This window comes from Meleagris gallopavo, chromosome 1 (genome assembly GCF_905368555.1).
Source record: "Meleagris gallopavo chromosome 1, MGAL_WU_HG_1.1, whole genome shotgun sequence".
Lineage (NCBI taxonomy): Eukaryota > Metazoa > Chordata > Aves > Galliformes > Phasianidae > Meleagris > Meleagris gallopavo.
In genome coordinates, this window is record NC_139404.1 from 45,373,196 (window position 1) to 45,400,264 (window position 27,069).

General features: G+C 34.5%; 1 protein-coding gene across 10 annotated transcripts in view; it reads left to right on the forward strand.

Moving 5' to 3' along the window:
* Positions 1 to 27,069, forward strand: part of CFAP54 (cilia and flagella associated protein 54) — a 105,611-nt gene that overhangs the window by 71,790 nt on the left and 6,752 nt on the right. For 7 of the 10 annotated variants that reach the window (XM_085223458.1, XM_085223507.1, XM_085223483.1 and 4 more), the window contains 17 exons: positions 1,353 to 1,406; positions 2,536 to 2,740; positions 2,998 to 3,092; positions 4,455 to 4,624; positions 9,089 to 9,191; positions 10,461 to 10,599; positions 11,457 to 11,614; positions 11,825 to 12,010; positions 12,907 to 13,033; positions 13,537 to 13,692; positions 14,878 to 14,986; positions 16,861 to 16,966; positions 17,697 to 17,792; positions 18,283 to 18,424; positions 21,189 to 21,383; positions 22,948 to 23,156; positions 26,111 to 26,284. In XM_085223458.1, the coding sequence (XP_085079584.1) occupies positions 1,353 to 1,406; positions 2,536 to 2,740; positions 2,998 to 3,092; positions 4,455 to 4,624; positions 9,089 to 9,191; positions 10,461 to 10,599; positions 11,457 to 11,614; positions 11,825 to 12,010; positions 12,907 to 13,033; positions 13,537 to 13,692; positions 14,878 to 14,986; positions 16,861 to 16,966; positions 17,697 to 17,792; positions 18,283 to 18,424; positions 21,189 to 21,383; positions 22,948 to 23,156; positions 26,111 to 26,284 (2,424 nt within the window). Of the gene's footprint in view, positions 1 to 1,352; positions 1,407 to 2,535; positions 2,741 to 2,997; positions 3,093 to 4,454; positions 4,625 to 9,088; positions 9,192 to 10,460; positions 10,600 to 11,456; positions 11,615 to 11,824; positions 12,011 to 12,906; positions 13,034 to 13,536; positions 13,693 to 14,877; positions 14,987 to 16,860; positions 16,967 to 17,696; positions 17,793 to 18,282; positions 18,425 to 21,188; positions 21,384 to 22,947; positions 23,157 to 26,110; positions 26,285 to 27,069 lie in introns of those variants that run through there. The other 3 variants (XM_085223498.1, XM_085223513.1, XM_085223523.1) reach the window with 3 other exon arrangements.

The following is a 27,069-nucleotide window of genomic DNA, read 5'->3' on the forward strand; positions in this document are numbered from 1 at the left end:
TCACCCAGGCAGGGACAGGACACCAGAGGCACTGGGCAACTCCCTGGGAATGGGCTGAGCCCAGGCTGGGCAGGGCAGGGCTGTGTGGAGCTGGTGTCTGGTCCTCCTGTGGCCTCACTGGGACAGGGGCTGATGGAACCTGGGGTGACATGGGGCCAGTGAGATCAATGGCCTGACTGGCCTTATCCTGCAGCCTTGCAATGGCTAGAATGAGCACAAAGCAGCAGTATCTTTTTTTCACAGTAGCCAACTGTCTGAACTAATAGGGGAAATTGCAACTAAGTTTATGATGTCAAATATTTACATTTAATATATTTGATAAGCAGTCAGACTTTTTGAACCTACCAATAATTCTTTTGTACAAACTACAAGAAAAGATAAAAACCTGAAACTCAGTCTTTTTCCTTAGAGCGCAAGCTTCTTTCCATTTTCACAAAGTTGAGCCATACAGAGTTATTAACACCCTCACTGGAATTCATTCTGCAAATCTCCCTTCTTCATGGCTACAGTAAGGAATGTATTTAATCCTTACTGATGCTAATGAGATTAAAATTCAGCATTAGGACTCTTGTTACAATGTGGTTCAAGTAGAAATTCTTGCTGGACTTCTGTAAGACTCTCAGACTGAGGAGAAGGGCCCACTTTTCAGGCATTGACAGAGATAGTGTAGGGCTACATTTGGAGTTAGATTTTATGAAAGAATTAATAAAAATCACATAAAACACAAGTGACTGTTAGACAGAGCTCTCAGTAAGGATGAAGGCTGGAAATTATTTCTATCTTTTCCTTCCCCTCTGTAGACAGATTAGTGAAAAAGTAAAGAGTTTTTGAGCAGGGATTGGAATTCGGGTTAGGATTCTGAAAACAAAGTGTGTGTAAGTCAAGGAATATCTGTTGTTTTTATAGCCCTCAAAAGGAGTTGGAAGTCTTCAGTTTGTCTTAATCTGTATTTTGCCCTTTCATTACATTCACAGGTCTGTGTTCTGCTGAATAGCAGTGGAGGTATGTGCTAAGTCTAGAGTTAGCTTTGGGACTCAGGAATGTGAAGAATATATATGGCAAATGGTGGCCAATATCTTTGTTGGAAGAGGATTTTTGCTGGTTTACTTCTCTGCCTTCTTTCGATTCACGTTGAAGAGTCCTGGTGAATGTCATAGGAGATGTAGGGGTAGATCTTGGTTTCAGGTTGTTGTTCAGAAATGTGAAACCCATAGATACCAATTGTTGATATTTTCCGGGCCATAAAAAAATAGTTGGAAATGCATTATACTTGTCTGCTTCTCTGCTGACATGCTTATCTCATACTTCTATTATAACGCATTACTAATTTTTTATTCTGTTGATTTTTACAGACCTTACTGTACTTTGACTCCTCAAAATCTCTCCTGACTTTTACAAATTTACAGGTAAAAAAATAACCTGAAAGTACCAAAATTTTAATGCTGGACATATAGATTTATTTCAGTGGCTTTAGTTAGAGATTATTTGGTTCAGAAAACATATTTTGGTAAACACAAGTTAATAGAAAACCTATTCTCCTCAACAGTTTCATTGCAACAAATAGCAACTGTTTTTCATCCTACTAAAATAGCAAGAACATCAGCTGTTTGACCTTCTGAGTTCTCTTCATAGGCTTATCCTAATTTAGATTGAAGCTGAAAGAAAAAGGTGAATCTGAAAATTAATTAATTCTCATTTTAATTAAAATTATATGTTTATCAGTGATTTTTTTGTTTTCCATTTTTAATTGCTTTGTCACAGATCCGTTGAGCAAGTAGAAGTAGATGCTAGCAGAAAACAGCAAAAAAGCCATACCATATAACCAAACTGATAAAATAGAAAAAAGAACAACAACTTTTTCCCTTCACTTTCATCTCTTATTTACAGCAAGGTTATGTGTCTCTTACAACAGTTGATATTAGAAGATAGAAATGAAATGTCTATCTTGACAGCTTTCAATTTCACTTGTTTCAGATTTATTTCTAAATTGTGTTTTTTCCTGAGATTTTGATTTGAACACTTCACAGTCTATACGCAGTTCTTATTGGTCTCCTCATTTTGCAAAGCTGTATAGACTTCGTACTTCTAAATGTATTAATCTGAAGTGAGGGTAATGAGCTCTAGATAGAATGATGAACATTTTTTCTTTGCCTCACCTTTCTAGTTAGGGGAAGTTGTAGCAGAGTTTCCTTTGACTTTGTTTTATGAACTACATTTTACCTACGTGCTTTTTGTAGCTTTAGCTAAAAGAGTGCTACGGACAATGTAGAAAACTAGAACCCACACAAAGGGTTAAATGCATCTTCTGTGGGAAAATTGATCACTGAGGCTATAGCCTCAGCAGTAGCTGCTAGGGAGAGAATTAAGTTTGGGAAGAAAAAAATCAACTATGACTATGACCAAGATCACATTGCTAATGCTGCTCATATTAATTGTTGATAAACATTATTATTATTAGAAGTAAAATATCCCTTGAAAAATAAAAATATAAAATATGTCATTTGAAATGATCACAATTACTGATTTTTTTTTTAGGTACTGGAGGACATATTTAATTGGAGTCTGTCTTTAACAGTAGTGCCACTGTGCGACCAACAAATTATGAACAAATTAATCTTAGCCAAAATGCATTTCATCATTTGCCTTTCTGCCACAATAAATTATATACCTGAAAAAGTGGAAAAATACATATATTCTGTTGATAACAAGCCAGATGGAGTTACACCATCAAATGTAAAAGGTAATAATTTAAGGGTGCTGAAAAAGTGGATTTATTCTGCAAATTATGAAACATTGTTTTTTTACTTTTAACAATTGCACATGCATTAAACTGTCACATTTTAAACAATATTAATGTTAATTGTTGCTGATCATATCAATCTTTATGGAAATAATAAACAACATTAAGACCTTTCAAGTAATTTTAGCTAATATATCTAAATATAGCTTTGATTCTGCTTCTGTTATCTGAAATTTCATTTGAAATGCATTTGACAGTTGATGCTGTTAAGAATTCAAGACAACGGGAACAAAGAGACACAGTGATGCAGCTCATTGACTGTAAAGCTGAATTAAATATGACCATGCTGAAGGTAATTTTTTTTTCTAGAAAAAGGGCTTAATAAACTTCAGATGGTTCCTAAAACATTATTAATGTTTTCAGTGTAACTAAATTTATGACATAGATGTCCGTATTTTCACAATCAGATCTCAGTATGGCGGTTTCAGCAACAAGAGTAGAGACTGAATGAATTTTCAGGAACAAACTATCTCCTTTCAGAGGTGGCAGTTGTAGAACATGTCAGAGACTTTGATGGAGCAGTATGCTCTACAAATAAATGGAAATGAATTCTCTATCATATATGAAATGTCTCAAATTTTTTACCTTGCTCTCTCCAATAATTTATTTAGAGAAAAATAGTGTAGGTTATTTTTTTTAGGTGGTTTGTTTGTTGATAAATTGTAACTTTCATGCTTGGTAGATCCACGTCATGAAAAGTCAAAAGCTAACATATTCCTCTTTCAGAGTGGCTTTCCACTTCAGAAGTATCTGCTTTTAGCCATTCTAACAAACAGAGTAGTATGTGAAATACATCTGGTGAAATGGGGATTGGTTTTGAATGGCAGTTGCTACATGCTGTGAATTAGAAACTTAGAAGTTTTAGTATAGCTTTAAAATTATGTGAACATAGCATCTCGAAGATAACTACAATAGAAATGTTAAATTAATTTGAATCGGGCTCATTTAAGAGACATAATATATTTCTTAGGCTCTTGATTTTTCTTTAATTGTTTGATTCTTTCTCTTACAGTAGAGCTCCGAATTTATCAGAGAAGTCACCTAAAAAAAGCCAAAGAATTCTTCTGAAAGTTCCATGATTGAGCTTTTATTTAAAGTTTACTTTGTTTTAGACTTGGCTTTCCCGGCTTCTTACAACTCTGTTTGTTAGAAAGACTGCAAATTACAGCTGAAATTTCAGTATACATACTGTGCTCAAAGATCTATCAGAGTACAGATAGAAAAGACTGTAATATGTCTTGCAGTGTCTTTCATATTGTATTTTGATATTGTATTTTATTGTTTAAAATTACTAAGCATGTAAAAAGTACACTATAAAATTATCAAGTATAGCTATGAGATAATGAGAGGAATTAAAATTATTGAGCACTGCTGTTAAGCTATAAAGTACTCTCTTATGGTATATAATGCAGTTGCTCATAAATTAAAACAGTACAGGCACAGTTAAGATGTTGCTATTTTCAGCACCTAGAACCTATAAATCTGCAAAATCAAAATTACAAGCCCTAGCTACTTATAGAAAAAGGACGTTGTCTTAATGTTAGTTTCTTCCAGGGTGTAGTGGTAGTAGGCTATAATGGAATAGAACACTTTTTAAGAAAAGTTTCGGGTTTTTTTTTTTTTTTAAGTTATACAATGCTGTGTTCTTCTCTAGGGAATTTTGTTAACAGAAGCTGAAGAAAGTCTTAACCGTCTTGTGCAGAACATACAGGACAAATATGATGGGAAGATATCTCTGTGTTCTGCAGAAGATTTAGAGGTTCTTATTGAAGCCAAACTTCAGCTTGCAGGTATTTCTCAGCAATGGCACCGAGCAGCTTTCAGGTAAACATCCTTATGAACAACCGTGTATTATACAGCCTTGCTTATGTAAACTAACTGAATAAATAAAAATCTAGCAACTTCTTCTTTAAATCCTTTATGTCTACAAAGTTACAGTAATTTTCTAAATTTTAGTAGCTAACCATAATAAGCCCATTAATGCACTCACAAATATAATTTATACTGGTATTTTATTTTTCATTATTGCTTTATCTTACTTTTTTAAAGGTCATCAGATATAAGCCTGTGATTTCTCTGTGAGGTGTTTCTGTGATACAGTTTTGTACAAAATCAAAGAAAAAGTTGAAGTTTTCTCTTTGTTTAGAGTCTGGATTTGTTAGGTCCTGCATTTTTTACTATTTTAAAGTGTTTTGAGGTTTTCAATTATTTTGGAGAACTTCAAGAAACAACAGTTTTTTTTGCTGTTCTTTGAATATACGGAGCATACATAAATATATTAACTACTTACAGATGTTGAATCTGACCATTGTTTTGATCTTTCGTCTAGGAGGATTCTTCTGCTTAGTATACTTGTAATTTTAATTTGTATAAAAAGGATAATACTTTAAAAATACATCATTTTCAGTAGTGACGAGCTCCTTCTGGGCATTTTTTATTAAAGTAAAAACTCTTTGAGGATACAAGCAACTTATAGAGGCACAGCACTGTTACTTGTCAGCCTGTACTGAGTTTAGATAGGAAGTAATCCCTGTTTGTCACTTTCGTTAGGTCTAGTCTGGCTAAACAACACCAAAAGTATTACATAAAATCAAACATTACAGTGAGCACCAGCCAAAAAGCAAATTAATGTTTCCTTTTATCGTTAGAATACTCTTATCGTGAGGATTCCTGCAACACTCTTGCTGAAGCTGTAGATTTTTCAGGTGGCCAATCAATCTCAAAGGAGTTTTTTTCCCTTTATGCCCAATTAAAAAAAAAGTTTTCTACTATGTCAAAGGCAAACTACTTTGTTTCACCCAGCTATCTTAAGCAAACAAACATAGCTCCAAATCAGATAGCTTTTAAGTAGCACAGTTCCTTTTGAGCTGTTATATTATAGCAATAAAAAACATTAATGAGGACAGGAGCTTCAGAGTGCTGTATGGAGCAGTAAAATGAAAGCAGTAAAATAGTACTGCTGCTCAATCTATCACCTGAGTTTCTGTTACGTTATTTTAAAACCTAGAGGTCTCCTTAAAGTTCACAAATTAGGACTACAATAATTTATATCAAAGCTAGTAATGCCATTAGTGAAGATGAGAAGTAAGAGCTTGTAGGCTATTGTAGGCATTTCTACATTTCTCACCATGAAATATTAATTTATTTGAGTGCTCTTTGAATTACACTAGTTTGTCATTTGTCAAAGAGAAAACAACAAATCACTGAACAGTAGTCTCATCATGTTTTTGAATGTGGATTTTATAAAGTTTTCGTATTAGCAACTAAGGACCAATGCATAGATATATGCAATATTTTGTAAATAATCCTGGCTTATCTTGATACTAGGCTTGGTAAAAATCTGTGTTAATAGAACACTGGCTCTAGCATACTCATCCTGCTAAATTGGCTCCCTTCTTTTTGACATGTAGGTATATACTACAATGTAGTTTCTCTCCTGTCTTGTAACTTGCCTAAGATTGAAGACATTTTTTCACAGTATCGGTGGTTCCAATAAATGTGAAGCATTTTATGGACAATTTTTTTTAGGGCTCGCAAATTTTTGAAGGCTGTTTAATGGGCCTTATATATTGACAGTGGTCAGATAGCAGAGAAGAACCCAAAAATCTACAGACAAAGCAAGAGTTTTTGTTGTTATTGTTGTTGTTGTTTTTACACTATTTTACAACTTTATTGCAATGCCTTCCATGGAAACTGCTGATCTATCTGCCTCAGATAGAAATGAAACATTCCTTTGGACAGCTAAATGTTTCCTACCTGCCAAACTAGAAATCAAACTTTGCATGATATTTCAGAAATTCATCATTTTTTTTTCCTTTGGTGAAATGATTTAGTGGTGAAATTGATACAGTCAGCTGTACTTTCCTATTTTGATCATCTTGCCACTTTCTGAGTTGGCTGATGACAGGATGTGTATTTTGTCAGGGGAAATATATAGACACATCACTCTTGTTGGCAGCAAAAGAGGATCACAAAAATTTCATCAAGGGAAACTTCTACATTACAGCCTCTGCCTTGCACAAAATTAATCCCTCAGTATAACTGTATGTATAAGAATATTTGGCCTCAATGAAAATACCTAGACAGTATCTCCCCCAAGTTTGTGAGGTTTCTGATTATCTAAATATGTACTTGTCTGTTTATGTGAATAAACTACTACTTAAAAGAGTATGTATATGAAGTCTTGGTCTTGAGGCCTTTTTAACGTTTTAACGTTGTGATTTGTATGTAAGCATGTTAAAATAAATCACTTCATTTTCAGAATTTCTGAGTGTTGACAACACAGTTAGCTGGGGGCCATAGGGCTTGGGAAGGTAGGTTAATATTTCTTAGAAGCTTGCATATACTCTTGAGTGCGGCACCTTCTCCATTTTATATGAGAAAAGTTAGTCACAGCACCTCAAAAAACGTTTTGAATAATGTCAGTTTTTGCCGTAATTTTAACTTTGATGTCTGGTTTCAGGAGGAAACTCTTCTTAATAAAAAGAAAGAAAAGCATCTGGGATATTTCATTGCAATATCCATAGTGTTCGTTTTGCTTTTATAAGCAAATTTTGTTTCATCTTTTCCATTTTTTTTTTGAGAGAGAGTTGTCATCAAATTCAACACTGATTTATTCTAGTTTCACATCAGTGAATAAAACTGAGGTAAAAGGATGATGAAGGAGATTCATAAGGACTGAATTCTGAAAGCTGAAAGACAAGATATTAACAGTTGTGGTTCTCACTGCTACTTTTGGACCTATTTGTGGTGAATTGGTGTAATCCATCCGATTCTGCATCACAAAAACAACAAGGAGGATAGAGTTAGAAATGGCAGGAGGGCTTCTCAATACCCTCTGGAGCTTATATATCCTGTGGTCATGTACATGTTGGCAGAACAATGTGAGTAATTTGTGAGTAGTGAGTTTAAATGTGAGTAATTTCAGAGCAGTGAACTCTTCATGAATCAAGAACTTTGCCTTTATAGCAATTAATCTAATACTTCTCAAAAGCAATACATTCAAGCAATCTGAATCCTTCTTGCATTGTAAGCTCTTTATACTACCCTGGTAGTGTAAGTAAGAAGACCTGAAGGCATTCATAAATTATTTTTTCCTTTTGCTCTATAGCAGCCAGTCTCTGTATAGAGTCTCTGTATGTAAAATCTCTCTATGTAAAGAGACTTCAGTATAGATTTGGATTTTGGTTATACATCTTTAACAATTAACTGAAAAATCTTTGAGGTGACCTAGAGATACCCCCAAGTACTTTTGCATCATTAGGAGAATGTGCTTCAGTGGGTGAAGAATAAGTAGCATTGCAAAACAAGAAAAGAGGAGATACAGATTCAGGGGAAAATGTACAATTACAGATGGAAAGTTAATACTGTGAGACACTGCTATTTTTTTTTTCAGTCTCAGAATATATGGAGCAGCATTTTCTTTGGGAAAAAGTCCTGTTCAAAAGTTCTCATTATGTTGGTTTTGCAAGTGTCTGTGTACCCTGAAAATAATTTTATTCACCAAGTCTATGTTACAGCATTACATTTTCATAGATGTCATAAAAGTTGAAAATTGTATCTGAAAGCTTCAAAAAAACTGTGAAAATGGATAAAAGCATGGCAGTAAGTATTTTAAGAAAACTGGCAATATATTGACATCCCAAGTCATAACTTTTCGGAGTCATGTGAGGTTCAGCTAATTGCTGCAGTAGTCCTAGTAATGCCTGTATCATTCAAGATGCTGTTTGGAGAGCTCCAGAAAAGGATTTGTGATGGGGCAGTGGGAACTCAGAGTCAATATCACATGATTGCTTTCTGATGAAGTTATCCCAGCATGGCACCTTGTTCAAGTTTTGATAGATGGTGTTTACTGAAATTCTGTGATTATTTAGTTATGGGGATGTAACAAAAGGAAAAATATATAGTCTGGAAAACTCTCCCAGTTCATAATTTTCATTTTTACATCTGTTAATTTCTAAAAGCCTATCCCTGGAGATAGATGTGGATAACAGAAATTTTGACTGGAGTTACATTTTAATTGCTCCAACAGAAGATTGTATTTCTTAACTTACCCATTATTATCAGGTTATATCTGTTCTTGGCAACACAGTTTCTCTTCCTACTCTTTTCTCACTTTCATACAAATTCAGAATATACTTTTAATGCAAGTTTTATGTTCAAATGAAGCAATCATTAAAAATTGCTTATAAATATCTCTGATAGAGTCAGAAGTGAAATATCTCTTATAATGAAAACATAATGACAAGTATAACGAGTGGATTTTAATAATATTCTTCCGTCTCATAGCGTTGCTTTGGCTTTCTCTGCAATTCGACTTCTCCAAGATGCAGATATTTTTAGGATGACAGCGACAAATTTTCAAGAAAAAAAGGATAAAAGGGAGAGTTTGGTATGTGTGGATTTAGTATTTATATTGTTTTTTGTTATATGAAGTCTTGTACTAAGTGTTTGGAGATTTTCAGAATGTTGGAACACAGCAGTCACCCATATCACACGGTTGCTGTTATTTTGGGGAGAAAATGGTATATGATGTGATTCAATTGCTTGATTAGCTGTACTATATTCAACATATCTCTATAATCACCATTTCTGTTGTATGTGGTTAGGAATTGCATTCTTTGTATGAATAGTTTCCTGTGACAGCATTGAAAATCTCCTTTTATTTTATAAAAAACAAGATACAAAATGAAAAAATAGATAGCAGGTGTACAATTCAATTGAGATAATTTATGTTTTTTTTTTTTTTTTTTTAATTGAAAACCTTCCACAGAGTATTCTCTAATTTAAGAGACAAACAGAACACTTCTCATTATTGCTGTATTCCAAATTTAGCAAGGTATCAGTGAAATTCTGTTGGCTAGCGTGGAAAGATACTGACTTATGCTTTGGGAAACCAGTGTGCAAAACCTATTCATTATACACCACACATTTACATTTGCACAATAAGGCAAATAGAATCCTATGAACAGAGAAAGTGTCATTTTATTGCTTTCTGGAGCATATCTGAGGCAAATCTTAGCTATGGACTGCAGAGCTTTAGTAATAAAAAGACTGCTTATAGTATGTGAAAATGGCACAGGGAGCTGAGCTGAGAATTCTGCTAGGTGTTTCCAATACTACATTAAATTGGTGTTTGTTTCTAATCATTAGAAATGCTTAGAACTAGAAATCAAAGACTAGAAATTTGTTTCTAATCTTTACTTATGTATCAGAACTCAATATTACCCCACTGAACAGTTACAGTAGGCCATTCTGTACCTTAGAGTTCAGTGCAATGGTTTCTTTTTGATACCAGCAAAGTCCAGACTCTTAGAATTATTCTCCATGAGCTGCTCATCATGTGGTGCTTCAGTTTTTTTCACTTACAAGTAATATATATTTATGCACACACCCATAAAAACTGGTTTAATTAGTTAATGTTTCAATTTTTCCATAGATTTTAATTTAAATAATAAATGGACTCCTGCTATATATATAAAAAAAACAAGCAAGTAACAGTATCTATTCTTCAAATAAAATTTTAGTTATGATTATGAATTTATGTTTAATATATTTGCATTAACTTGATTTATTTTAAACTGATACTGTCCTGTTGCTTTGTTTGTAGTAAAGCAATCGATTCCATAATTAACGTTTCTCTTGCTTTTGGAAATATTAGGATTCTTGTGTTGAAGTTGTTCAACAGGCTCATAGTACTGTAGCAGAAGATCATCTGAATATACATCTGTGGCTAAGGTGTCGTAAAATGTTAGTGACTACACTAGCAACACAGCTACGCAGTGCTGGTGATAAGGAAGGTATTAACCTTTTTTGATTTAGACTTTTGGAGTATAATGGGAAGACTCAATTATTTTTCATAAATAAAAATACTAACAGTCCTGTGCAATTATTTGTAATAAATTCATCCTGTGCAGCAAGGATACTGTACTGTATTTCTGAGTATAATCTCTCCTCAGAGCGTTGAAAACACAAACCATTACATTGGTGTTTATTATCTTTTGATAATCATGTAGTAAAAAGGTTCAAAGGTAATTAAAAGTGAAATCAAATTAAATAGTTATGTCTGTTTTAAAAATACAAGCCACTAGTCTTAAAAATATAAAAGCTTTCTTCTTTCACTTTTTATATTGCCTATAAATGAAAATATCATGTTCTTGATTCTTTTTAAGATTTTAAATGAGATCCTATGAAGTACATTTAAAGATTTGTTTGATGATGAAAGAAAAAGTTTTTCCTACTTAGTTCTATAAACAGTATAAATTCTGAAGCTTGCTCTAGTATCAAAATCACAGTCCAGGTCTGCAGACAAACTTTTATATTAATCTCTTCTGTGATACTATTTTGGAATGCTAACTAACTAAGATCAGATTTTTGAATATGACATCTACTCTGCAAAATTTAATTATTAATTGCTGGTGACTTACATATTAAAAATGCATTTTGATGAATTTAAGGAATGTATGATTTAAACACTATAATTTTTCTCTTCTTTTCTGAGAGCAAATTTGGCACAGAATTTATGAAGTGGAAAATGTGGAATCCATATTTTCAGATTTCCTGTAAATTTTTAGAGAAGAATCAACTTGTTAAAATGGAAGAAGACAATGTGGTCTTTTCTGTTATATTTTATTAATCACATATTTCCTTGTTTTAGAAAATTATGTGGCCGAATGCAGAAGTATTATAAAAGAAGTAATATTAGAGGCAGAAGCCTTTGGTGATATTGAGACTCAGGCTGAAATGATGGTGCAAGCAGCAATTCTTGACCTGCAAGAAGGATGTCCCACAGCTGACATTAAACTTCTTTTGCAGGTTTGAGCACAAAAGAGAAACTGTTGGCTTTTCTTTGATACTTTTTTTTTTTTTTTTTTTGGTAGAGTCAGAACAGCTGATGCCAGCATTAAATAAACTTGAAATAGTGACTCCACAGTAGATTTTTTTTTTCACTTTGTGCGATTTGTCCTCATAAAGAGACATCAAAAGTAGTAACTACATTGGTTTTTGTTATCTATGTCCAAACAGAATATCATCAGTTTACTCCAAGAGGATAAATTTATTTCTCCTCCAGCTTCTTTGACTCTTGTGAAAAGTATGCTTCTGATGACAGATGTACTAGCGCTGCAAACAATAGAGAATATGGAAAATTGTTCTTCTTCAGTGGAACCATTAAACTTACTAAATTTGGCACATGAAATCACCTTGAAGGAAGTGAGTATACAATTTATACAGCATTTGCAAATTCTTACAACGATTCTGGTAACTCTTCTAACAATTTATTTAAAGGGCTATTCCCATTAATTGGGAATTTTCCCAAGATTATGTAGTATAAAGAAGTAATTCACCTTGCCAAGCTTATTTTGTATACTCATCTTGCATATTCATGGTCCTAAGTAGCCTGATATTTTTGTGGCTTAAAAAATCCTGAATACTTGCAAATGTATATTCATATGTGAAAACTGAAATAGGGAGTTTCATTTTTCATAGGTGCTGAAGGCTCAGTTTTCCCACTTGAATCTGAGGGATACATTATGCTGAGCACCTCAGGGAAAATGTACATCTCATAAAATTCCTGACTTCTGAGCACTGAAGTTTAAGAATTTAGCTTTATTCCTTAACTTAGAGTCATCTGACTTAGAAAATCCTTACAGACATAGCAATTTATAATGCGTTCCCCATTGCTTTATTTTTATGAATGAAAAGTTTGACTGGTCCATAGGTACGTTATTTTTCCTTTCTGGCCTCTGGCTTTTGTTGAATGTCAGATTTCTTTCCAGACATAACAGCTTCTTTCTAATAATAAGGTTACTTGGGAGTTCTGCTTCTGAAAGACAACTTGTTTTGAGTGAATTTACTCTTAGAAACCAAAATGGTGTTAATAAATCTGATTAAGAGTTCATTGAAATTCTCCGTTTGATACCAAACTTCTCTGCAAAGAAGACAATCACAAATTGAAGTAAAGGAGTTCAAGAGTATCAGATCATCTTCTAGTGCTCTTTTATAAGAAACTCTTGAGTTCTAGGGTTTTACAAGTACCTAACTTACTTCTTCAAAGGATTTAATTTGCTATCTGTAACTCAGTTTTACAAAACATATTCTTTTCATAGATTTTTTTTTGTGGAGAATATATTGAACAGCAGATAGAAGACAGTACAATGACCTGCCTTGTTCTACCTGCAAAAAATATCTACTTGCCCTATATAAACCTTCTGGCCCAAGTCAAAATGAGAATTGGTAAGAAAAAATGCAATTTATTAATATATATATTTTTTCATTCATTTTCATTCATATTTTATACATCAGCAGATAAGATAAGCTGATATGTCAGAAGTAAAGATAATGAACCAATTATTTCAGAGAAGCCTTTGGATCTGGTTAGTAGATAAGGAATTTTGGAGTTTGTTAATGCTGACAGAGGGGTGGGTTCTACCTGCAACTGTCAGGTGGAACAGTGGTAGGAAGTGGCTTACTGCCAGTACTTACAGATCATTTGTGACAGATTGATTTGTGTAGCCTAAACTTATTTTGAATTGTCTAAGTAAACCTTATTAGCATTGTGAAGTAGTGAAATAGTATGATACTTCCACATCTATGTCCATTAATCACTTAAATTTTTGAGAATTGGATTGTAATGGCAAATATATAACAGTATTTGTTCTAGGAAATTAACTTTGTTTTGCATAAGTTGTTTTTTTATTAAATCATTTACTAAGAGATGTCTATTTGTTTTTCCTTAGGAAACACATTAGCTGAAAGAGTAGCTTGCACACCTGAAAGAGAAGATCCGCTGCAATGGTTACATGCTCTCAAACATTTAGAAACAGCACTGAAGCTTTGCAGAGCATCTGCAACAAAAGCACTAGATATGGAAGCTCAACTTCTTTTTCAGATAGGTAAATAAAATCCTGTTTGTTCATCATGATAGCATTTGTATGATAATCTTATACTTGTGGGCTTTCCTAAAAGGGAGATGTTTTCCTGTCAAAATAGAACAGATGTGGATACGTATCCCTGTAATTGCAGATTTCTTTCCTGTGTTTCATATCATGATAGCATATTCAAGGTGCATTATGCAATGAATAATTTCAAAACTGCAGTAGAACTTTTTCCATCTCTGTGTTATCAGGGATCAAAGGGCATAGCTGATGAGGTTTAAGACACTGTAGAAAGCTAATTAGCTTATTTGCATCAGTCTGAAGTAAAGAAGATGAGAGCTTCATATAGTATTTCTAAATGACTTAACAAAGCTAACGAGTTACACAATGTCTGCATGCATTTGGACTTCACTGGCATTATGTTTTCCACCATGAAGAGCTGGTTTGTTAGGATCTTAGCCAGAAAGGCACTCAGACTCTATAAAGTAACACTTAAAATGCCATTTGCAAGAATTAACACTATAAAGATGAGAATAGTGCAAATGAGCTTACATCCATTCACATGCTGAGAATCTCAAGTTGTTCTTTATTGAGTGGGCCTTCGGTCAAGGTGTAGTACACCATAAACATCTTATCAGTGAAAGGATTACCTAATTTTTGTCTTTTGGAACAGTTAAAGAATTTTCTTAAAAGAAAACAATTATATTCATTGTTTCTACTATCAAACAAAAAGCACGTTCACATAACTTTTTTCCTACAATTTTACAAAAAGGAAAGGGTCTGCAGGTGGGATAATCATTGGTGGGAAAAAGCTGATGCCAACAGGCTCTCTTTGTTCTGACTGGCTAAGTTCATCCTGTGGCCAGGGGACATCCTTCTGGCCATGTACAGGCCTACATGACTGTTATGTGGATCTCTAACCCCACAATGTACAATGATCTTCTGGTTAAGATTGCTGCATATTAGGTGTCATTATGGTTCCAAAGATTGATTATTTTAGCTACTTTAAGAAATAACTTCTAATACAGGATTTGTGCATAACATTTTAAAAAATCTGGAAAGGATTTTGCTTATCGGGAAGAAAATCATAATGCAATCCATTGTTGAATTTTCCTAGGAGGCAAGTGGGTTAGATCTTACAGAAAACAAACAAACAAAAACCAGAAAAATCTTGCAAACTAGTTTTCTATATTTCTTTCTTAGGTAAGGTGGAATGTCAGATAGCCAAAGCAGGAAATAACAAGTCATATCGAGCTGTTGAAACCCTGCTGGAAGCTATAAAACTGAGCCAGAAACATGATCAAAACTTTGAGTAAGAAAATATATATAATTATCAAAATATGACCCTTTTGTAAGATTTGATGTTGGATTTCTTGTGGTTTTGGACTGTTTACTTTACTGTTGTAGCGTAAAACTACAGTATATTCATTCTCTTACTTAAAACAAATGTGAAGACAATTTTAAAGCATATTTTTGAGTATATGAATCTATGGCTTTTGCTTTTATTTCCAATTTTCTTCTCCTTCTCTCAAGACCAGAGACAGTGCTAGTAAAAGAGGAGTTTTATTCATATTTCAGAACATGAGCTGTGGTCTGCCCCCTTCCAGATAATAGAAATCCAGCTTGAAAAGGTTAGCAGCCAGAAAAAAAGCAGAACAGAGGCAGGAGGAGTGTAGGAAATATGTTTGTAACAGATATCAGGACATTGACTTTGGCATTAGTTATCTGCATAGAAGATGCCTGAAGAACTGAGGCAAGCCAGCCAATAAATTCTTTCAAGCAACTCTGACATATTGTACTTTAGTGTTTTTTTAGATTCTCGACCAGTTTTAATGAATAATGTGCCATGTATGTTTACAGACAGTGTAAAGACAGCAATTTACCTTGATTGTGTGGGGTATTCTGTTACTTATGTTAATGAACCAGAACTCTGAACACCAGAGCAGTAGCAAAGTGAAATCCTCTACAAGCCATCAGCATGATAGAGGATGGTAGAGAAAAGGGCTGTGGTGATGTTCTCCAAGTTTAATTTGCTACACTCTTACTTAATTTGCTACACTCTTTCTAAAATTCTGTACAACAACATCAGTGAACCCTGACTGTCTTACTTTAGATAATGAAACATCCCAATCATCTTCATATAAGCCCTCAGATATCTATGGAATTGTCATGTCTTCATGCCTGAAATACTTTTTTTTTATTAGTGAGACAAGAAAGTTAATTAAATTGTGGCCAACCAAGTGTAGAACTTGTCATCTTCACACTTACTTTTCCTCTTCCTGAACTGTACATCATTCTGTAACTTTCATATTTTGCTTCAACAAGTCACACACACTGGAATTTATGGGACTGTCTCAGCAGCCAACTCTGTGCAATACGTCTGTCCAAAAGAGTAACTGCATGTGCAGGAGTTTGTTGCTAAGATTAAGGAAGCCAATTCTTAGGGGAAATCTGCAGAGTTCTGCAGTGCTGGGAGGAATCTACATAAAAAGACGTAGAAACATACAGTGAATATAAATGTAGAAGAAGTTCTGCAGATACATTTATTTTGGCCTGGTTTATAATACTACTGTAAAAGTGAACAAAGGAGAAAGAAGTACTGGAAGGAGCTGATAAGGGCAGTTTGTCTGAAGATGTAGAATATTCTGGTGTAGAACTAAGAACTAAGAAGGTTCTTCGGTTGAGTCCAAAGATTATTTTGATCACCCTTAGCATTTTTGCTGGTTCTTGGAAGAGAGAAAAATTTTTTATGGGTTGACTGAAGACCCACATCCAAATTCTGCCATACATACGTCAAGGAAACCAGGACAACAGATATATGCCTTGACTTGAGAAAGGAAGAGCAACCCTTGTCAGTTCTATACTGAAAGATCACTTTTCTTTTAGAATTACAGTTTTCTTACTAAACATTTGCCATTTATTTATTGACTACTTGTTGCTCATGGCACAAATTGTATTTGTCAAACTCATAAACCATTGTGTTATATGTTAAGCATACTGTAGGGATGTTCTAGACTCACTGAGACTTCAAAGCAAGACTACTTGGCTCTCTGAAAGGAGATATGTTTTAAGTAGGTGATTTGGACTGGATAAATGATTTATATGGTGATGCTGCCTGACAAGACTTATCATCAGAATACTTTCTTTCATAGTAACACTGATTAACCTGTGTGTTGTCTCTTACAGGTTAATAAGAAGATCATATCTTGAAATAGCACTATTATATTTGCATTTTGCCACAAATAATGAGAATTTGTCACAAAGAGATAAGATGGTAGCTTCAAAATCAGAGGTATGTTTTCTGTCTTTTGCATAGTGGCCTCTTCAAAGCAGGAAGCATCTTTCTGTTAGAGCACTGTTCATCTTGCCAAGCTATTACTTAGTGTGACCTGTAAAAAATACTGGTATGAAAATCCTACTAGAAAAACCACATGAGGAAATCACGTAGTACAGCAGTAGAATTATATAATGTCTGATGTGATTTGTCATTTTTTACTGAATATGATAACATTTTAAACATTTTTTTTTTTTTTGTTATAAAATGGGAAGAAACAGAATCAAGTGGTTTCACTCCTGATTCTGTACTAGTTAATTTTATCTTTGCAAAGAACATGGAACATTCTAACATGATTTTTATGTAGTAATACTTATACTTTACTAGATTTCATTTTTTTCCAGTACAAACATGAGGAATATAAAAGGTTTTAACCACATTAAAGCAGCTAGTAACCATTTTAAGTGTGCAATGTTTAAAATAAAAGAATAATTAAGATTGTATAAAATGGAAAATTATACCAAAAATCCATAGAACAATGAGGGTAATAGTATAAGCTGCTCTGAGAAAACTTTTAGAGGAGCAAATTTTTAAATTTTAGCATTCAATCCATGGATTTACAAAATTAATGCTGATTTTTAGTTTTAAATGAAACAATTCTGTAAGTCTGAGAACTTTTGCTACCATCAAAGTATATTTTACCAGAATACATTTAGAATCAAAATTAAGAATGTGTGTATAACCTTAGATCCCTGCTGGAGAACTTTCTTCCTCTGCTGGTGAGGCTCTGAAATCAGAAGGCTACAAAGTACGAGCTTGGATTGCAGTAAGAGCAGCCAGACAGGTTGGTACAAGGTTCTAAAGAGTTAATTTTTTTGTCTAGTTTTATCTCATACAACGTACACACAAAAACAAGACAAGAATTAAGGCTCTCTGAAATTTCTGGCATGGGTCTTAATTTGAGGAAATTAGAATGGACACTGTGTGAGTGGTGCATTTAATCTCTCATGGACAGATATGACCCTGTTTGCCTCTATGTTGATTAAATGCAAATATAACAGCACAGTGCCTGATATGTGCATATGTATTTGACGTGTGGGTAGACATCAGTGGCACCCAGGTGAAGATATCTGATTTGAAATCACTTGTGGAGTAATTAAGCTGCCAGCAATAATGATTTATTTAAATACAGTATGTACCATATGACAGATGCTTTAAAAAATATAATATGTTGGGTAATTAATTTTTCATTGTTAGCTTGCTGGTCTCACATTTTAAAATCTGTATAAATATCACAGTGAACAGGTCTTAAATAAAATAAATATTATTTTTAGGTCAGTGAAGCAGTGGTTGCCTCTCAGCTATTAACTGGAATGGAGAGCATTAAAGAAAACAACGTGGAGGATACAGTACAGCAGAAAATCCCAGAATTTGCTTTGATGGATCTCCTTGCTTCATACAGAGATTACTTGTCTGGTATTATTTTCTGCCTAGTAATATTAGAACATTAAATAAGAAATAATATATGCCTTATAATCTAGTAATATATTTGTCACCTAATTTTCATTTATAAAAACTGCAAGTCAGATTTAGAAAGGAAAAGCTGAATCTTGACAGCATGAAATAAGCAGTTTAGGTGACCTGACTAATCCTCTATTTGGATCCTCAATATCAGCCATTGTATGTGTTTGATAGGTTAAGAATGGCACTGGTTGCATCCTGTGGATCAGAGAAAGAAAGTGAAAGGAATAGAGCACATCTTTTAAGAAAGCAGATGGACTTTTGTTACAAGGCTTCCCTAGGCTTCTACTAGCTCTTGGCCCCCAGTCAGTCATCACAGTTTTATTAATCAAGCACTCAGTTAGAATGTATTTTTTTCCGTAGCTATATAGCTTTTCCTTGGAGATTTTCACTTTTTCTTATGGTTTTACAAAGAAATGTTAATGTTGAATAACTCTCCACTAAAATAAAACAAAACAACAACAAAAAACAGCAAACCAACCAAACCAAACAAACAACCCCACCTCTTGCTAATACATCATTTTACAAGTCAAACTCGGACTAATAAGAGTGTGCCTTTCAGGTTCAATGTATTATCTACTAGAAACAGTTCCACTTGCTTTTCTGTGGAACTCTGTCTTTGCCTAGTTTATTTCCAACTGCAACAGTTGTTTTATAATGACTGGATTTGATGGAATGAAAGTTTTTCAGAAAATATAAATTGAATGCAATTAGGAATTCTGTTTATTTTTACACCTGGAAACATTTAGTAACAAAATTTTGGTTCTATGGCTTCATTTCAGTCATCTCAAATGGCTGACAACTTGATTGAACTGTTCTGCCTGATGGTTGTTGGCAAAGCTGAGCGATGACTGCTTACTTTACAGCATTTAAACATATGTGTTTTGATTGGTTTATGAAATCAAGTGTTTTATGCTAAGACCTCCCATCAATCTGATTGCCTAGTGCTAGCACCATTTGCTTATAATTACAGCTACTTTTTTTTTATTGTAGCAAATGCAGCAGGTGTTTATCCTGATAGTACTGTTGGGCAGTCCAGGGAAAAATGAAACTGTAGGAAAGCAAAGTAGGCCAAAACATACAAACACAAATTGAAATGGAAACCATCAGCACAGCATGACAAATATTTTGTTTAAAGCCATTAATGAAACACAATGTTTAAGTTTTGTTAATATACAATGTAGATATTTTAAGTAAATTCTGCTTTTACAATTACCTGTGAAATGTCAGGAATAACAAAGGCATTCAGATTTTGTAGAAGCACACACGATTTTCTGGGAGTTTACTATTAGGAATTACAATAATAAAATATTTGTTCAATTTGAAATGAGAAACAGATCAGAAGAGGTATGTAGGCTTTTGAGAGAGAAATACTGATACAGTATAAAATTGTATAAATCACAGTTTACAGTATAATGATAATTGTACTGCTTTTTTCCCCCTCTTTTTGTGTATGATTTTTAGGCAGCATCAAACAAAGACAATTTTTTAGTACATAGTCAAAAAGAAATTATTTAATTGATAATCCACTAATATCTAAAAGGAACTGGATTGGATTGAAGTTGACAATAAACATTTTTGAGTGCCTAACTGTTCTAAGTTGAGATCAGGCTAATTGGGATGTTCATCTGCTAAAGCTGCAATTGATGGCATCTGCAAGGATGCCTGTGATTCACTAAGTGCTCATCATGTTTTTACTACTCCAGTTCACATGTTGTTACGTGTATAATGTAAGACATTTCTTTTGAGTGGAGCAGAGTTATCAGTGCTTGGATCCTCGTTCTACACTACTGAGCTTTCCTTAGATCTTACAAGACCTTTTTCTTCCGCATAAGAGCAACAGAAATCCTTCCCACTCAGGCTGATCATGTTGGTTTGCTCCTCAGCGAGTAACAGTGCTACCTGCTAAGCTTTACTGTCTCTTGGTTTTTATCTTGCTTGGAGGGAAAAAGAATGTGTAAAAAAAAACCTAAAACATCGTGTCCCTTAGGAACTTCAGTTTGGCTCAGGATTGGAACAAGAAGTGAGGAATCCAGTCTTTGCAAAGATTTTGTGCTGGCAAAACATACACAGATTTTTTATAGGTTTTTGTCTGAACTTCACTTGTGGTGTCGGGCTCCAGTTGTACAGGAGAGCACGTAGTGTAATTAATTTGGCCTTTTGTGATTCCACTAATAGAGAGGAGTAGGATTGCATTTTGCTGTGGATTTCAAGGATTCAGGGTAAATGTTAGATGACATAGAGTAGACACAGATCTCAATTTAAGTTAAATGGTTTATTTAAATGTTTCAATTAACAAAGATTTGTAAATAGATCTAAACACGATGTATAGCTATACTGTTAATGAGTCAGAACACTGTGATGCAGATGGATGGCTGTGTGGCCCACAGATTGGAGACAAAGCACTGTGACTTCTGCATTTGCTTGGCTCTTCCACAGCTCAGAGAGAGAGAGAGGGAGGAAAGCTGTTTCTCTCTGCCCTTCTATCTTTCTTGCCAGGATCACTCAGATTCTTGGCTATGATCAGAGAAATATTTTCTTTACAATGCTCAAAAAGTGCTGAAACAATATGAAGAATATTCCTCTAATGAAAAACATAATTGAGTTCACAAGTTCCCTTTTTAGTTGCAGGCAGCCAGTTCCAACACAATGCAGAAACAGGTTTTGAATTGCAACCTTTGGCTTAACATCTATTTTTGATCTGTTACTGGCTTTGCAGATGGATACAATGTTGTTTGTGGAAGTCATACAGCATCTTTTACTGAAAATAAACAAATCATAAAGGAGCAGAACCAAAATGAAGGAACAGAATGTCTTGACACCAGCTCCAGCCAGAAGAAAGAGATAATAACATGGGTTCACCTAATTCGATACCATAGTTATATAAAAGGGCTTTGTCACACAAAACTATTTGGTATGATTTTTTTCTTCCTTCTGGAAAACTGCTGTAGATGACACAATGTTTTTATGGGCCTAAAGTATCAGATTTTAAGTCCAAAATCTGAGAAAGTTTCATTTTTATTTCCTTTAAATTGTATAAGAGTGAAAAGTCTTCACTGAAGTCACGACTTATATCAGTGTACAAGTGTTGTAGGTAAAGGTATCGTTGCCTTTTTTAATAGTTATTCACAGACCTTAAGGATACCATGGAAAGAATCCTTCAAAACTTAATTTCTGTTACTATCTGTAGCAGAAATGCTAAGTCAGGGCTTGAAGCAGTGATTGAACACCTGGTGGGAAGGCGGGCCAACCTAGGGGAGTTCAGGTGCATGCAATTTTACCTGTGTGACTGGAAGGAGTGGAGCCAGGATCTATCCCTTCCCACATTTCCTGTAATGGCTGGCAGTGGAGGCAAGGGGATCTTGCTGGAGATCTCTGCCCACCTGAGCCCTTCTGAAGGTAAACAGCTTTTTTCCTTTTACAGCTGCTGCAGTTGGGCTTATCCTCACTTGCTGCAGCCTGGGGCTCTGCTACCTGCTGTCATTGCTTTGTTCTCCATCATACTATAGCATTGCACTATCTCTGGAGCATTAAAAAAACAATAAACACAAACTTAAGCTGTGTATTATTTTAATTCTAGGTACGTCAGCCTTAAATCAGATCAGAAATAGAGTAGTTCAGTCTGGAGGTCTGTTTGTGAAGATGGAAAGTGACTGTAGTTTAAATTGAATGCTGAACATTACTGAGCATTTGGGCTAAATGCCCAGATGTTATGTGCTTGGTTTATTTTGCTACAAACCTAGACAGAACCTTTTAAATGAGTAAGAATCTATTACTTTCAGAGCTGGATATGGAAGTGGTGCTTTGATAACTAAGAATCAGACCAGATTGTACATACAGGGATTTGTTTGAGGCTTCAGTAGTAGACTTTCTCTGGAGAGAAACTTAGCAACTCTGAATTAATCATTACAGAGAGGGTTGGAATCTTTTCCTTGTAGCATCATATGAAAGAATAGTATTGTGCCTCACCACAGAACTATAAGGACAGTAAGGTGTCTACAGGTAAGCATCAAAATGTGTGTATGTATCTCAGCTGCAGTTACTGTTGATGCAGCCTGAAGAGTTGCTCATCAGCCACTAGCTATCTAAATTTGGGTGAGCATAAGAGCTACTTTTCATGATCATGACTAAATATGCCTTTATACTAGTTGGTGCTTAGAAGTCTAGTGAATACACTGATGCTTACACATTTAATTTAAGTTGCTAAACCCCAAATATGCATCTTCCTCTTTACACTGCTTACTGCATCTAGGCAGAGCTTTGTTAATGATCAAATCTCCATTGAAAATCTGCAGTACAAAAACTGTAGCAATATTCAAGGACAATCAGTATAATTGTTGGAAATGCATTTATTTGCTATTGAATTGATTTATATAATCTACACATTTTACTGTATTTTAAAAGGTATGAATTTACTTTTAAAGAATTTACTTTTAAATGGCAAATGATAACGTAATAAAAATAATCTCTTTTCAAAGCTGCCCATAAATCAGGACTTGGATCACTTTCTGAAAGAGATGGACACTTGAATTCTCTTTTTGACTCGTGGATTGTTCTACGTGTTGCAGAAATGCATTCCTTTCTCAAAAAACACTTATTTGAATATTCAGTGTGTTGTCTCGAGAGCTTCCCAGAACAGCTACAAGATTTAGAAGTGTCACATGGTAGTCCACCTGATTCTTCAAAGGTATTTGCTGTTCTCATGGATTTTTTAGAAGTATGTATTACAGTTGTAACTTCAGATTCTCGCAAGTTCCAGGGGTGATGTTTCTGGGAGCACTGCTGAGGAAAGAAATTAATTATCCAGAAGGTATATTTTCTCAAAATTTGGTGGAGCCGTGTGTCTCAAATTTAATTCATGTTTGAATTTTTTCACTGTCTAGTGATGGATGAGAAAATCAGTCTTTTCTGGCTTCCAAACAGCCTATCTGAGCTTTCAAATACGTAAGCACCTCAGGCTATGCCACTGAGAGAAATACTAAATTGAAATTCTGGAGTCTACGCTGACCATGGCATATTTATTGAACATTGAATGGGAAAAGACTTTGAAGATTCAATTTCAAAATAAGTTGCTTCCAAGTTTCTCCATTCCACTTCTCATATTAATAAGTATCTTAATACTAAAAAAAAAATTAAAATGACAGCTTACTCTCTATGGTTTAGTTTCTGTCTACTTTGCTCAGGGTTAGATGGAGGCAGGGGAGCCTTGCGTATTGAGAACTTTTTATTTTATCAAAGTGAATAAAAACACTTTTTTGAAAGTTACTCTTCTAGAGTTGGTGAACTTTCTGCAGTGTTGGACAGCATATCATTACTCATTTTCCAACAAAGAGCTGACTGTGCCACTGAATATATTGTAAATATATGGTATGTGACATTTGTAACAGCCGTCATATATCAAAAATTATTTTACTCTGTCTGCTCTTCTTTTGACATAATTAGTATTACACTGTCCTGGAATAATAAGCTTCAGAGCTTGCTGTCATGTTCGTGACAGGTGCAAGCCGCATAATCGCGTGTTAGCTTCACTGTTGCAGACAGCTAACAAGCACAAAGCTCTTACTTTTTTAAATTCTAAGCTTCATTGATTTTTATCACAATATTTTTAGAACCTTTAACTATTCTGAAAACTGTATAAGTTTTTTTTATTTTCTTTTAATGTTACTGTAATTTGATACTGGTATTTTTAACAGTACAAATAATTTCAGAAAGAGTAAATTTTATGTACGAAATTGTTTCACTTACATGTGTCTTGTAACTGCTTTTGACTCACTTTTTTTTTCTACTGGACAAAGAATCCAAGTATGTTAGGGTGTTTACAATTAAAATTGTGTGCCAGTGGCATTTCACATACTTTTTTTTTTTTTTTTCCCCTTCCAATTCATGATAGCGTGTAGGAATTGAAGTCAGCTAGTTGTTCTCAGACTTTCAAGAGGGTGGAATAGATATAGTTGTATGTAGTTCAGCAACCCTCCAGTTTGACCAGAGCAGTTACAGTATCTTTCCTCAAAAAGAGTCAATCTGATATAAATAACAAAAGATGTAGTTCCATGAAGAAAGAAAGTCTACCACATATTTTAGAAACAAATATGCCCAAGGAGGTTGTGGATGCCCCATCCCTGGAGGCATTCAAGGCCAGGCTGGATGTGGCTCTGGGCAGCCTGGTCTGGTGATTGGTGACTCTGCACATAGCAGGGGGGTTGAAACTACATGATCATTGTGGTCCTTTTCAACCCAGGCCATTCTATGATTCTATATATCATAAAATGAACTTTTGAGACCTTTAATTGAAGGATGTGTCTCAGATGATATTGTTCCACCTTCATGTAGATGTATGTCTATTTCGTATAATTTTCTTCACATTCCATGTTAGTAGGATCATGGGTGATTCATTGCCAAAGCTAAAATCTAAGATCCTGAATACAAAATATTCCTGTTCTAGATGGATTACCTAGCACTACTTGTGATGGGCTATGGGATACAGCCACTGTTATCACTGCCTTGGTATTCTCAGTCTATGCAGCATGGATCAACCCCAGTTAATTGCACCGTGCCATAATGAAGGTCTATGGATGTGCTCAAATGCATGACAATAGCATGCATGACTCCATCTTTATCTTCAGTTCATAAAGCCACATCAATGAAGTAAGATTAGGTCAGAGTGAAAAATCCATCTTCCACTCATTTAGATTTATTGCCTTATGTCAGTCATGAGCTGCATTTTTCTGAAAATGAGTTGGGTAAAATTCTTCAGGCTTTTTCAGCAATGAATATTCAAAGTATTCAAAAACCAGAACTAATGCCCCAGGCAGGTGTATTCATATTTTGGAATCAGTGATGGCAACGCTATGTCTTCAAAGAGTATTCTCCCCAAAATGTCATTTTTTAGCCTCCTCTACTCTTTGCAAACCTGCAAAACACTTTTAAAACTAAAAATGGCATGGCACTGGTCAGCCTTTAAATAAAATATTTAGCAATTTTTAAAGATTTTTATTCATAAATGAATGTTGGCTGCCAATATTCCTCCAATTGTTTCCTTGGTAAATGATGTCCAAATGGTGATGCCTGCTAATGTTCCACAAGTATTTTAGTATATAAGAAAAATCCTCACAAATTAAATGACTGCAATTTTGTAAATATCACACATATCACTGTTTGTTAGTAGTACAGCTAATGACCAAAAAAAAAAAAAAAAAAAAAAAAAAGAAAGTTAAGCATAAATAAGACATCTGGCATTCAGATCTGTTTTTTAATTATCAATATGGTTAGCAGCCCAACTGCTTTCTTAGCAATAACTCTGGTATGGTGAATGTGCCATATCTTACTTTTTAACAAAAAGGATAAAATCATAAGGAAAACAAGTCAGATATAGCAATCACAGGTACCGTAGCTGTCTAAGTCAGCCCAGAGGTCCTTTGTATTTTCACTAGAAACATCTCTTCGTGTGAACTTTGCAAAGCTCTCACTTGGTAAAATTGACACCTTTTAAAATGACCTGTTTATCTAAATAAGCATATGTTTGTGCAGGACTGAAAGTCATACTGATACTAAGGGATGGTAAATTATTATAAACAAATGCATGCTACACCAAAAAAGTTATCATCAACATTACTAGTACTATTTTGTGTATGTGTGTTTCAGGTGTCTCTTGAAAATTCTGGAATTTTGTGTGTGAAGATAGCTTCTTCAGTTTCTGCCATCACAGAAGCAGCCAGTCAGATGGAGAGTAGGGCAACAAATGCTTCAAATAAAGAAATTAGCATTCAGTGGTATATTCCTTCTCTGGCAAAGCCAACCAATGATACAGAGACTAAGGTACAACTACACAAAAGCAGTTCCTTATGTATTAAAACAAATTAAGTCTCATTTCTAATCAATATTGTGCCATGAACGATCAGCTTTTTAACTGAGTTATACCTATGTCAGTTATCAAGCTGGACAGCAGGGAGCTATTAATTTACTCTGACACAAAACTGCTATCCAAGACGCAGAACGCTCTGACGATCATTTGGTGACAGGCCAAAGGAAAATATTGGAGGTGATGCAGAGCCTCCAGGCCATACTGTATTCATGCCTTTTGCAAGACATTGAAGTCTTTAAGACCTCCACTATGTGAAATTTGGATGAGATCTCCCCTCTTCGAAATTTGGCTAATAGCATAGCTATTTAAAGCTATGTGAAGTTATGCAATTCTATCCTATTCTTTGTTTTCTAAGTTTTCTAAGTTATTTCAACTGGGCCTTACAGATCAGTAGAGATCTGGAGACAACCCTTGAAAATAACTTGCTTATAAATGCCATATTCTTGACACTGTCCATATAGCCAATATATTCAGCTACTACGAGGAGCATACATTTAATCGTACAGAAGATTAATTCAGTGAAAGAATAGAACATTCTAGTTTATCATCTTTTGCTCTGATCTTGATAGTGCTGTATTAGGCTGGTGAGTTACATGCAGTTCATGGATTTAATTTTAGTGTGATGACAGCCATGCACAAGGTCATATGGGAAACATAAATAATTGCCCTTTGAAACTCAGTAAAAGCTCTCCGTTCAGCTTACTTGAAACAGGAACTTTTGAATTGAATGTAAGTAGAA